The sequence below is a fragment of the Chiloscyllium plagiosum genome, unplaced genomic scaffold (assembly GCF_037043375.1).
Source record: "Chiloscyllium plagiosum isolate Xiang-an unplaced genomic scaffold, Cpla_swu_hap1 HiC_scaffold_34, whole genome shotgun sequence".
NCBI classification, from domain to species: Eukaryota; Metazoa; Chordata; class Chondrichthyes; order Orectolobiformes; family Hemiscylliidae; genus Chiloscyllium; species Chiloscyllium plagiosum.
The window spans coordinates 21541415-21554324 of NW_028270172.1; the positions used below are offsets into that span (position 1 = coordinate 21541415).

General features: G+C 46.7%; 1 protein-coding gene across 4 annotated transcripts; it reads right to left on the bottom strand.

Annotated features, from left to right (window-relative positions):
* Window positions 1–460: 460 nt before the first annotated feature.
* vstm2a (V-set and transmembrane domain containing 2A) lies at window positions 461–10179 on the bottom strand. 4 transcript variants are annotated; one of them, XM_043719358.2, is made up of 5 exons: window positions 9757–10159; window positions 8472–8641; window positions 5265–5315; window positions 3276–3642; window positions 461–1347 (listed from the first exon to the last, which is right to left on the bottom strand). In XM_043719358.2, the coding sequence occupies exons 1-5, from the start codon at window positions 9833–9835 to the stop codon at window positions 1262–1264; spliced, it is 753 nt and encodes a 250-aa protein (XP_043575293.1). In that variant the 5' UTR covers window positions 9836–10159; the 3' UTR covers window positions 461–1261. The 4 variants fall into 4 exon arrangements, with proteins under 4 accessions (XP_043575293.1, XP_043575294.1, XP_087834673.1 ...); XM_043719359.2 differs by having other exon boundaries at window positions 461–1466; window positions 9757–10155; XM_087978545.1 differs by lacking the exon at window positions 461–1347 and adding an exon at window positions 1491–1816 and having other exon boundaries at window positions 9757–10166.
* Between the last annotated feature and the right edge of the window lie 2731 nt (window positions 10180–12910).

Consider the following 12910-nt stretch of genomic DNA (forward strand, 5'->3'; position numbering starts at 1 on the left):
ATTAAGCTCATTGCACGCTTCTACATCATTACAATTCCTTGAATATAATGGGTCGGTGTCACCTCACACATGAATATTTAATGCAACAGTTGAACCGACTCAACAGCTGTTCGAAACGTTCACAAAAAACAGAAGTTGCTGGAAAAGCTCAGCACCTGCAATTTCTGTTTTTTGTTTGTGATTTACAGCATCCTCAGCTCTTTCGGGCTTTCTTTACTTGCAGTTGGAAATAAAGAGTGCAACAGAACATAACTTGTTAACCATATTTTCGTTCTTTGACTTTGTTTAAGTCGATCTGCTTTAGCCTCTGCATAGGATTTCCAATCGGTACCTTGCGGTGTCGTCATATTGCGTTCGGATGATAAGTAGATGACATTGGATTGGGACGAAATTAAATCAACACGCGATTCCTTACATTCTCTTGCTCTCTCTAACAAAAAAAAACACTCACAGGATACTGTCAATTTCTATTTTTTTTTGTATTGTTGACTCACAGACCGTACGAAAATTGGTTTAAATACACAACTTGCATCTCGATAAGCGATTGTCCAGAATCTTGAGTGAATACGTTAATAGGGGTGAAAAATAAAGGGGGTGGTCACACAGTGTGGTATTATTAAAATTAGGATTCAGCCAGTTATTTAAAAAAGGAAAAATAAAACCGTACTGGAGTCACACCGAGCGTTGTAATGGTGGAAGGGACATTTAGGTCCAGGGAGGGAGGGGGAAGAGAAGGGGTTAACGACAGCACATTGAGAAGCAATAAAACATCCGGCTTTAGATCGGCTCTGCACATACGGGAGGTTTCCAACGGGTTGATATATCAAACTAGTACAGGTAAAGTGAATCATCCAGGCGCTGAGAGCGAAACGTCGCACATGTCCTGAAGGTGTCTCTATTGCAACGAGAATCCTGCACACACTTACACAGAGGGTTATGGTGGAAATCAAGACCTTCAGAGAATGATCAGAGTGCCTTTAATGTGGAGACGGGGACAGTTAAAATCTTGCACCCACGCTGAGCTGACAGGCTCCGATGCACTTCAGGCAGGTCTATGGACACCGGTGGCCTCCTGGTGCCCGGTTTTTTTTTGTGTAAGAGAACGCCCCGAGAGCGGCAATCTCGCACACGAATTGCCCCCAGAGTGGTTCATTATCAATGTCAAAATCCATTTGCAGTGAATATCCTCGGTCACTGCCGCCAGTGGCGCTTTAGCTCGCTTGCTTTGCCGGCCTCGCTAAGGGCTCCCGTTTCTAGAGAATTACAGTGCATTGGGTGCAGAAAGGTGGGAGTTTAAAGTCGATTTTGCTGTCCAGTCCATGGATTTTACCATCCAATCGCTCTTTGCTTTAAGAGAAAGTGATAGTGGAAAAGTCAGCACTAAGACTATAGCAAAGCACCCTTCAAAAAGCCACAAAAAACCAGCAGCACACCTAGTCCGTCGCTTGCAGTTACGACCGTCGTACCTGCGGAAGAAGTTAAAACATTCGCTCATCTGGAAGATTATGTTTCCCAAAAATACCGTTGTTCATACACATGTTATTTCACAGTAACGCTGGCATTTGCTGTGACCGCCCGTCGCATGCATTTGCACAATATGACAACACAGGCTGACCCTGGTCCAAACCCAAGAGGGGGGGCCCAGGCAGCGAGTGGCCTTTTGTGAAGGAAGCAGCATTCTCAGAGGAAACATCGAGTTAGTGGAAGAACAAAACAGCGTGAGAACGGTGGGTCTGTTGCATCATAACCACAAACAGCCGGAGACTCCGTGGAGCAGCCGAGCACTTTGCAGTGTTTTTCTTCGAGAGGTTGTTGGCTGCAGGAGCTCAATTCGATGGATCAAAGATGATTTTGAAACGACAGAACACTCTCAGAAAAGCGTAGGTCATAATGTACATGCAATAAACGGGTCTGATTACATATCAGAGTAATAATTACAGTACACAACAAGCTTATAAACGCCAAGTGTCGCCTTTTCACAATTAGACAAATTTATTCCATTCATAGATTCTAGGGAGACACGGTCCATCTCAATAGGGAGATAATATAATTGGGGACATAAAGGGCAACTGTATTTAATCCCATGCTTCAGATAGTAGATTAGTAGTGTTTTATAATGTGGATGCAACAATTGTAAAGTTGATTTGCTAGTGTTGGCCAATCCTTCCAATTACCCAGATTACCCTTGCGACTCGCATCACACCGTGACCTTTTGTTATTGGTTGAACCATGCCCTGCTCTAACACCATCCCAGATGATGATGTTGACTTACAAATACATCGTGCTCACAGGCCTTTGCCTCCTTGCCATCTGCTCACACTTGATTCTTATAGGCCTGTGATGCTATTGGATTCAATTCCGTTCCCCCTCAGTAGTTACTTAAGACATTGTACACAGGTGTATATGCTTTCTGAACACAGATTACATAGAGAGATTAATGAGTAGATAGCTCTTTCTGTTAGCCTACATCTGAAAAAAATACATTACAGGTCCTGGTTTCCTGGTGAATACTCGCCCCTCAGGCAACGTCGCTAACAATTATATGGCTGCTCTTTCATCTCCCCTAACCTTAGCCAGATGCTGCCTTTTAAAATCAGAAATGTGGCTGCTGCTTTTGCCTAAGCAACTTAAAACACACTATTGTATTTGATTGGGCAACACTTTCAAATTACCCGAGGTCTTGGTCAAAGTTGCAACTTAAAGGGAATGCTTTCTGTACCTCATTCGATCAAAAATGCCCAGTACAATCTTCCCTATTGTCTAAACTAAACAAATTCTTACTACAGTACAATGGTTTATACATTATCAATGAATTATACAGAAACTTCATATCTGTGTGGGGTGAATGACCTCCTACTGCACTGTAATCCTATAAGTATAGGAGCGAATTACTGCAGATACTGGAATCTGAACTGGAAACAAAACAATGCTGGAGATTACAGTGGGCCAGGTAGCAACCATCTTTTCTGGATGACCGGCTCTGATGAAGAGTCATCTAGACTCGGAACATGAGCTTGCTCTCTCTCCAGGGATGCTGCCTGACTCGCTGTGATCTCCAACATTTTAGTTTTCACGCCTGTAAGTACAAGTTCGCAGAAGGGAGTGTAGGTTTCGCTTTCAGCTTATTCCTTACTTCCTGCCATTGATCCATGGCTGTGTGGGTAAGTAAAGTTGGCATACTGCATGCCTAGGCTGTGCAGGGGATGAGGGTGAGAAGTGAGTGTATGTGCCCAGGCTGACACTAACAGTGCTGCTGTAGTCTCCGCCTGCCTTACCTGATGTGGATGTGGCACTCTGCCTGAGGATTGTGGCCGCGGGTCTGGTCGTGGCTCCGGTCTGTCCCGTGTGCGCCACTCGGTTGCTGGGGGAGTGCCGGCCCGGTCGCTCGCTGGAAGGAGCCGCAGCCGGTCCGGCTGGTGCCCGCAGCCCCTTGCCATCGTGCAGGGGCAGAGGCGGCGCCTCCAGTGCCTGCAGGGCCCGGGCGTGGCTGGCGTTCACATACAGGTGCCCCTGAGCCTTGTACTCATGCAGCTCGCCGTTGTTGGCGTCGGTCACTCGGCACTCATACAGACCCTCGTCATCCTTCCGCACTTTGGAGATCTGCAGCTTGTGCGAGATGTCGCTGCCCATCACTTTGACGGTCTGCAAAAGGGAGGGGGGTGGGTGGGGGGTGGGAGAGGAGGGCGGGGGAACAGGGGCAAGAGGCTCACAAACCAGAATCCAGCAATCTCCCCACATATACCACCCTCGTTCCCACCGACAGGAAGGAAAAGACCTTCACCTCAATCTGTCAGAAATTCAAAAACAAAACCCAATCCTGAGCTGGTAGCAATCTTGTTCAAGGGCTCCAATGTCAAGTCTACGCCGCCCTAGTGCCAGGGTCTTGCCAAGATATAAGTGTCAGGTCACAGGTAGATCGCAACATTGTAAACAGTGGGCCATTCGGTCTTCACAGTCAAAAGGACTATGGCTGTTCCTGCTTTCTTCCAGCATCCTTTGATCCCTTTTAGTCCTAAGAACCATATTTACACCTTTCTGCAAGACCTTCAGTGCTCTGCTCTCAACAGTTTCCCGGTGCTAGAGCATCCCACACTCTGAGTGACGAAATGTCTGCTGATGGTCAAGTTACACCTTCCTGTATTGTGTGTGAATTGGACCTACCCTTTGTGCAGGAGAGGCCAATGTGCTGCAGAGAATTTGAATAAGCCCTTCACTCAGGTAATGATCACACAACACAAGGCTATTGTCCAACAGGTTTAATTGGAAGCACTAGCTTTCGGAGCGCTGCTCCTTCATCAGGTGGTTGTGACTTGTTGGACTATAACCTGGTGTTGTGTGATTTTAACTTTGTACGCCGCAGTCCAACACCGACATCTCCAAATCATGATTCAGGTAGAAAGGGATGCACTGTCTGTCCCAAGTGCAAGGCCAGGTCCAATAGTGAGTGGAAAGTGTCCCCCACCCCTCCCCTCCGCCTTTCACCAGTGGCGAGATTTAGTGAAATGGGTAGGTCCTGGGGATGAAAATTAGAACGCTACTTTTGGGGGGAACTGGATATCCTCGTATGGCGATTTACTCCGAAGGGCACAGAGACGGCGATCAAATTTGCGGCTGCAAAACAGTTTATTGCACTTCTGATGGGAAATCCCTAGCCTGTCTTCCGTTCGACAATGTGACAGTGACAGTGACCAATTAAAAGAGCGAGACTGTTAATTAACATTATCATCATCGCATCCACTCCATTAGGAATTAATCGAATTTAAATGAACTTCAATTGCGAGACTTGATTACACTCATATTTTTCTCCAAAAAACCACTTGCACTTTTTCCTTTAACAGTGTCGCCTCTCACAGCCAGCAGGGGCAGCCACCAACCAGATGAATGTCTTAATCACCGTCCGATGTTGCTGGGGTCAAGATTTGCATAATTCCTACAGAGCATCCTTGTGTTCCTGCATCCGTGTTTTCGCTGACAGGCAGCAGCTGGGCTGTACAATCGGCCCTTAAACCGATTCCGAGACCCCATTAAACCACTGCCCGCCCCTCCCCCGCCCCTCAAATCTCTCCCCCCTCAAAAATATCCAGCCTTCACACCCCGGGTCCAACTATTTAGGGACCGCGGGACTGACGCGTCGCGGAGATGCGATTGAGACCAGGAGACAGGTTCCATTCCCCTCCCTCTGGGGCTGCACTGCACTGCATGCGGGAGATACATTGCTGTAAAGTCCCTTTCACCCAGCCTCTGGTCAGACCCTTCTTACTCACACTGATCTTCGTCTCGTCGTTGATCATTTCGCTTTGTGGCAAAGTGTCCAACTGCATGAAGACAAAACAATTGAGCACAGCGTGAGGCCGAGACATCAACCAGCGAAACAAAACCTCTAACAAGGCTGGAGAAGAATCCCCCAACACATACACACACTGATCTGACACGACCTCTCTCTCTCTGTCAATGGCTACGCACCAAAATGTTAAAATCTTGGATTTCCCCTTCTGCGTCTCGCTGTGAATTAAATAGCTTCCCTTCAAACCTTCCCGGTGTCTCTGGTGACAAATCGGGCGTGTTAATGTGTTCCCAGATGGGGTTCCATCTCTGGTTACGCCTTGACGGTTAAACGCTTGGCTAACCTCCCTTGGGCGTCGATATCATTCTATAATCCAGCAACTGATAAATCACCAACTTTTCCCAATACGGATTGGAGCCTGTTATATATCGCCCCCCATCCCTGTCCCTTCACCCTCACACTCCCAAAGTGGACGGGGGTGAAGTTACAAAGCTGACCGGTTGGAGCGGCTTTGGAATGAGGAATGAGACAAGATGTATTATTCCCATCTCCTCTGCTTCACAGTACAGCAGTGCGGTAACTTCTCAGGACGAGGCATGACCCAACTCGATGCTTTCATGTGGTCACGGTCTGCATTCGCCTTGACCTTTAAACAAGTGACTCAGAGCTCCGTCCTGCCTTCTATTTCTTTTATATTTAGACCGCAGTCCCCTCACTGTGTGCCCCCCCCCCCGCCCCAATGACACTCGCGGATAATTCTCTTGTCTAACATACAGGGTTTTTCCAAATGTATTTGCAGCCGAGTTTTTGCTCATGCATTTCACAAAGACCCCTCGATGGGAGAGAAGTGTCAGATGTTAACCCGAGCTGTGTGTTCTGTAAACAGTAAATGAGGTCACCTCCTCAAGTGGAGCTACACGCGTTCCCCATCAAACTGCTCAACGCATGGCGCGCCTTGTTTCCTGGACAATACTGCTCAATACCGCAGCGTTCCTCACTCTTTCACAGGCTCACAGCTACAAAATTGCGAAACACGTCGCAAAAAAAGGGGCAGTGCAGTTCTAAGCATCTTCCTACAGTACTCGGGTTTTCCTTGATGTGCCTGAGTTTCTGTGGGGGGAGGGGGATGGGGTTAGCCTTAAGGGGATAGGACAGGATACACCACCGAGTAGATACATGCACCAACAAAAACCCAGCCAACCGCAAGGCTGCAATGGAATCACCGCGCAGGAATGAGCCAAAGAAATTGTCCAGATGGACGCAAAACTGGGATCGTCAAATAGTATAAAAGAAGGCGTGTGTGGGGGGAGGGGGTGAGTGTATGCACTCATTGGTGAGGCTATATGTGTCTGTTAAAGCATTTGTGAGGGTGAGTATGGTAAAATGTGTGTGTGGGAGGGGAGTGTGAGTGTGTGCAAGTATAGGTGAGGCAGTCTGTGAATGTGTGTGTAAGTATAGATGACGCAGTCTGTGAGTCTGTGTGTAAGTATAGGTGAGGCAGTCTGTGAATGTGTGTAAGTATAGGTGAGGCAGTCTGTGAGTGTGTGAAAGAATGTAAGGTGGTGTGCGATAAGGTATGGCCTGTGTGAGGATGTGTGAAGTAATTTGTGTGGAGGGATGTCTGACAATTTGCCTGAGTGAGTCTGGCATGGATGTATGCATGGATGTATGTGCGAGGGAGTCAGTCAGAAGCTGAGCAAGTTTGAGATTATGTGAAAATATATGGCTGTCAGGTGAGGATGTGTGAGATAATTTGTGTGTGGAAGAGGATGTGTGTATATATAGTGTGTGTATGTACATGTGCACATGCATGTTTTTGAAGGAGGGTGAGAGATGTTTGTGTAAGGAATTGTGTAGTCTCTAGAACTAAGGAAGTGTGGAAGTGTCAGAGACAGGGTATGTGTGCGCATAGGTTTGCTTGAGGCTGTGTGTCCGGGGTGACATATTATGGCTGTATGAAGCATGGTGTGAATATGTAAGAGATTGGGAATGTGTTTATGAATATGTTTGTTTCAGTACATGCATGCACCTGCTTATGTGTAAGGGTGATTGCATGTGTTGGTGAGTATGGATCTGTAATTATTATTAGGTCATATTCATATTTAGGGGAGTGTCTATATGTTTGTATGAGAGACTGTGGGTGAGGGATTGTATGTGTATGAGAGACTGTGTGTTGAGTATGTAAAACATTGCATGAAGGAATGTATCAAGGGTTTGAGTGTGTGCCCTTGAGGGAGTGTGGTTCAGGATACATGTGTGAAGTTATATCAATGTGATAGAATGTATGTGTTGGATGGTACATATGTGCAAATATGTGTATGTATGTTTGTGGGAACTTTTGACTATAAGTATTTGTGTGTTACTGTGGTTCTGTGTGTGTTTGTTTGAGGGCAAATATTTTGGAATATGTGTTTGCATGTGTATACTTGGATAAGAGTGACTGTGGGTGCTTAAAGATATGTATGTTGGAATATGTACGTGAAGGTGTGCATGCATATGCGTGGCAGGGAGTGTTTGGCATGTGTTTGAAAAGGGTGTCGACATGAGATAATTTGTATGTGTTTGTGTATGAAGCGTGGAATGTGTGTCTTTGAAGTGTGCCTGTGTTTTTCCACGTGTAGGTGTATGTCTGAGGTAATGTATGAAGACATATGTGGAATGTATGTGTGTGTGCATGAGAGTGTGTATGAGTTAGGATATATGTGTGAGTGCATTAATAGTAAAAGGATGTATATATGTGAGAATGCATATGGAAGAGAGAGTATATGCACAAATATGTGAAAGATTTTGTTTGCAAGGGAGAAGGGGGATTCATTTGAAGGTGTGAAGTAATTGTGTGATGGTGAATATGTATGAATACGTGTGTTAGAGAGAGTGCGTGAAATGTCTGCATGTGAGGGTGTGTGTGCAAGGGTTGTGTATGAAGAGTCTGTGTGTGTCAGTGTATATATATGAGGGTGTGTGATTAGGGGGAGCTTGTACATAAGGGTGTGCGTATGTGAGGTGTGTGTGGAGGGAGTATACGAACAGTGTGCATGAGAGGGTTTGTTTTCAGGACGGAGTATGTGATGAGTTTGTGTATAAGGATGTCTGTGTGTGAGATGTGGCGCCTATATATTTGAAGGATACGTCGCCAAGTGTGAGAGAAAAGCCAGGCTGAACAAGTCTCCCCGGAACTGCCGAGTACCTGAATCTTGCTGGTCTCTGGACTGTATTCCTGCTCCGATGGAGCTCGGATGAACCACCACTGGATCTCTAAGTAGTAGGACGGGGAGCCGCTGCCCCTGAAAGCACAGGCCATTTCCACATTGTCCCCTTCTCTCGCTGTCACACTCTCGGGGAGCTCAGTGAATCGGGCTGTGAAAGAACAAGCGTTCGGAGTCGATCAACACGCGGAATAACTTCTGTCGCCAAAACAGGAGTGAAAACAAGAGGAAACCGAAAGGAAAGCTCTCACACCCCAATCCCTTCTCTACCTCCCCCCCCCCCCCCCAACACACACACACACACACACACCCTTTCAGGCACGTACCGCCCTGGCGCGCAACAGCTGGACTCACTCTGTGTGTGTGTGTGTGTATAGGAGCTGGTGTTAATCTATTCATTCATCCAGCCCGCATTCTCTAGTCTCTTCCACCGCGCACGCATTAATGATTACTTATAATAATACATTTTAAATGGCAAGTTGGATAGTGAATACAAATGACTCTAGAATCCGCAGATAATGCAACCGTCTCACGTGGGGGACATAAGTAATCCCTCACATTAAGTCACTGACAGTAAATTTATCCCCCACTCTTCATTTCCTCGATCTCTCTCTCCTCCCTCCCACTTTCTACTTATTCTTTCCTTTCCCTAGGACTTTTCTTCCCAGTTATCCTTCATTTCACTGGATTTCTGTCTCTTGTTGTTCTTTACCCCATTTCTTCCCGCTCTTTCCCGTTTCACATTGAATTCTTTATTCTTCCTGACTCGCCTGCGCTGTGCTACACCGTTGATTCGCAATCTTCTTGGGAGGTGCTCCATCCAGACAGAGCCCCCACCATCCCCCCACCCCTGCCCGGAAAGCGCCCTCTCACACGAACGCATCGTTTCTGTTCTGTTGTGTTTATTTTGCTTTGCAGGAGAGAGCGACGCATGTTTACCGGCTCGAATGCCGTCAATCTTTTCACCTGAAAATAACTGACCCACTCCATCCCCTCGCCAGCAGCCCGGATCCCTGACCACCCCGCTATTTTTCTGCCTTCTCCTGATTCTGTACTTCGTTTTCCAGCAAAGATTTCGCACGGCAACAAAAAAATAAAAGGAGTAAACATATTTCAATAATCTCAATTATCAGCAAGGGTGCTTTTTTTTAAAAAAAGTAAACAACATGTAACCCCACCCCCCCTCTCTTTCTGTTTAATCTCAATCCCTGGCAAGATTAGACATAAAAAAAGGGGCTTTATTTATTAAAAAAGGCTCAAGCTTACCTTGGGATGAGGAACCCAAATGAGCGCAAAACACAAAAAGACAACCGAATCCCAGAGAAAGAGGGAAGGTCCCCATCATTCCAAATAGACATCAACTGCGAAGTCCTGGCGAATTAACGAAACCGAACTGGAAATCTTCTTGGGAGCTGTTGTGTTAAATGCTGCATTCTGCTCCCGCTTTGGTAGAGATGTGTGTGTGTATGTGCGCTGGAGATCAGTAGGGTTTTTTTCTTGCGCTGAAGGTGAGCTATATTGCAGCTGGTGAGCCGAAAGCAGCCCCCCCACCACAACACACCACCCCTCTAGCTCCGGAGTGCTGCTGTCGAGCTGAGCGAGCAGTTGCTGCTGCTGCTGCTGCTGGTCTCGGTACCTGACTCCAGTACGTCAGTTACTTCTCCCCATTGCGTCTTCACCCTCATCACATTCTGTTGAGCAGCCCCGGGAAATATCCGCCCATCATCAGACCAATCATTTTCACACGCTGCAACTTGCAGTTCTCTCCCACAACCTCCCTCCCTCTGCGCTCTGCAAAAATACAGGGGGGAAAAAAACCCACATCTTCGCCCACTTTTTCAGCAAGAGGCGGATCAAACCAGGGCAATTCTTTGCACCGTGTCCCCGACCAATGGTCGCCACCCAACCGATGCCCCCCATGCATCCACTCCCCGCACGCTCAAAGTTAATTCCCACTCACTGGGACTAATGCAGTTTCGCCTTATTCTGGATCCCGCCCCAGACAGTGCTGTATTAATGCGGACCGTCTCTTATTTGGAAACCGCAACTTTTCTACACCCACTCGTTCAATTCGACTGCGCCGAGCGAGGTGAAGGTGAACAGGTCGTTAGAAAATCTGGCCCCATTTGTTTTTTTTTGTTTTACTTTGAGGTTATGTTGTGGCGCAGTGTGTAATGCCCCTAAGCTAGATCCTCTCTGGGTTCAGTGTTCCACGCTAGCATCTTCACACTAGCGAGGAGGGTAACTGGTTAAGTCCTTGTGACACCGTGCACTAGGCAATGAGAGTGGTCAAGCAAAGTGGTGGAAGGCAATTTGCCAACACTGCCCATAGCTGAAAATTACATGGTGCATCTTCTGTCGCTACAAGTGTTAACTGGGTAAGTTGGCTAAACTCCCACTGGACCCATAGGCTGCTCTCTCTCATTAGGGAGAAACCACTGGTTTAAGACTAGATTAGAGTGGTGCTGGAAAAGCACAGCAGGTCAGGCAGCATCTGAGGAAAATTGACGTTTCGGATGCTGCCTGACCTGCGCTTTTCCAGCACCAGTCTAATCTGAACTCGGATTTCCATCACCTGCAGTCCTCACTTTTGCCTGACCTGCTGTGCTTTTCCAGCAACAGTCTAATCTTGACTCGAATCTCCAGCATCTGCAGTACCCACTTTCACCTGGTGGTGGTTTAACCCGAAGGTCACTCGGCCTCAGGCAAGATTGAGAAAGAGAGTCCTTCCCAGTGACAGTGCAGGAATTGAACTCAGAGTGTTGGCATCATGCAGCTCCACATACCCTGCCAGCCAACAGGCTCCTTATCATTGGGATCAGAATGGAAATGTGAAATTAAAAGGGGCCAGGGCTAGCTCCTTAGGAGGGCACCTTGAGAGGACCCATTACCAGTGATATCCTTGCTCTGATTGGATAGCAATCAATGGAATGAGGTGAGAGCAGTTCCAATCCCAGCTGGACTGTGGTGGAAAGGCATTGGGAGTGAACCCTGAAAAGGCCGCAGATGATCAGGAAGGTGGAGGTGGGATAGCTCTCATTCGTTACCATCACACAGGGTGTTATTTATTACTTAAGATCAATTTTGGCATTGTGGCAGGAGTGGCCACTTTTATTCTTATGATCATGTGGTTGTGTTTGGCAAGGCCAGCATTCACGGCCCATTTCTAATTGCATTTGAACTAAGTGGTTCGCACTGCTTCCTCACAGTGCCAGGGACCCAGGTTCGATTCCAGCCTTGGGTGACTGTGTGGAGTTTGCACATTCTCACTGTGTCTGCATGAGTTTCCTCTGGGTGCTCCAGTTTCCTCCTGCAGTCCAAAGATTTGCAGGTTATTTGGATTGGCCATGCTAAATTGCCTGTAGCTTTCAGGAAAGCCATGATGTGGAGGTGCTGGTGTCAGACTGGGATGGATAAAATTAGAAGTCACGTGACAGTAGGTTATCGTCCTCCAGGTTTATTTAAAATCATAAGTTTGCAGATAGCTGCTGCTCCCTTCCTCAGGTGACATGTGACTTCTGACTTTGTTCAGGGAAGTTCATGCTAGGTGGATTAGCCATGGTAAATGCAGGATGGTGGGTTGGTTCTGGGTGGGATGCTCTTCAGAGGGTTGGTGTGGACTTGATGGGCCAAATGGCCTGATTCCACATTGTGGGTATTCTATGATTCTGCGTTGTGAGACCATTTCAGAGAGCAGGTAAGAGTCAATCACATTGCCATGCATCTGGAGTCACACGTAGACCAGCCAGGTAAGGGTGGTAGATTTGCTTCCCGAAGGATCATTAGTGAATCATGACAATTGATGATGGTTTCATTGAGACTATCCTTCTACTCAGAAATTCCAGATTTTATTCATTGAAATTAAATTCCATCAGCAGCCAGCCATTATCTCTAGTTCAGTAACATCACCATCAACATCTGAATTTAAGTATGAAGCTCTGGGAAAGCTAGGTAAGCATTTGTGATACATCTGAAAATTGAAGCTCTTTGGGCAGGAAATTTGCATCACAGAATAGGTTAACAATTGGTCATCAAGTCATACAGCATGGTACAGACCCTTTAGTCCAACCAGTCCACGCCGAACAAAATTGAAAACTAAACTAGTCCCAATTGCTTCCTTCTGGCCCATATACTTCCAAATCTTTCCTATTCATGTATATAACGAAGTGTCTTTTAAATGTTGTAACTATGCTCACATCCACCACGTCCTCAGGAAATTAATTCCAGATGTGAACCACCCTCTGTGCAAAAAATCTGTCCCTCATGTCTTTTTAAAATCTATCTCCTCTCACTTTTAAGTATGCCCCTAGTCTTGAAATCCCCCATCCGAGGGAAAAGACACTTACCATTAACCTTCCAAATCAACAACATCCTGATAAACCTCTTCTGAATCCTCTCTAGTTTCATAATATACTTCCTA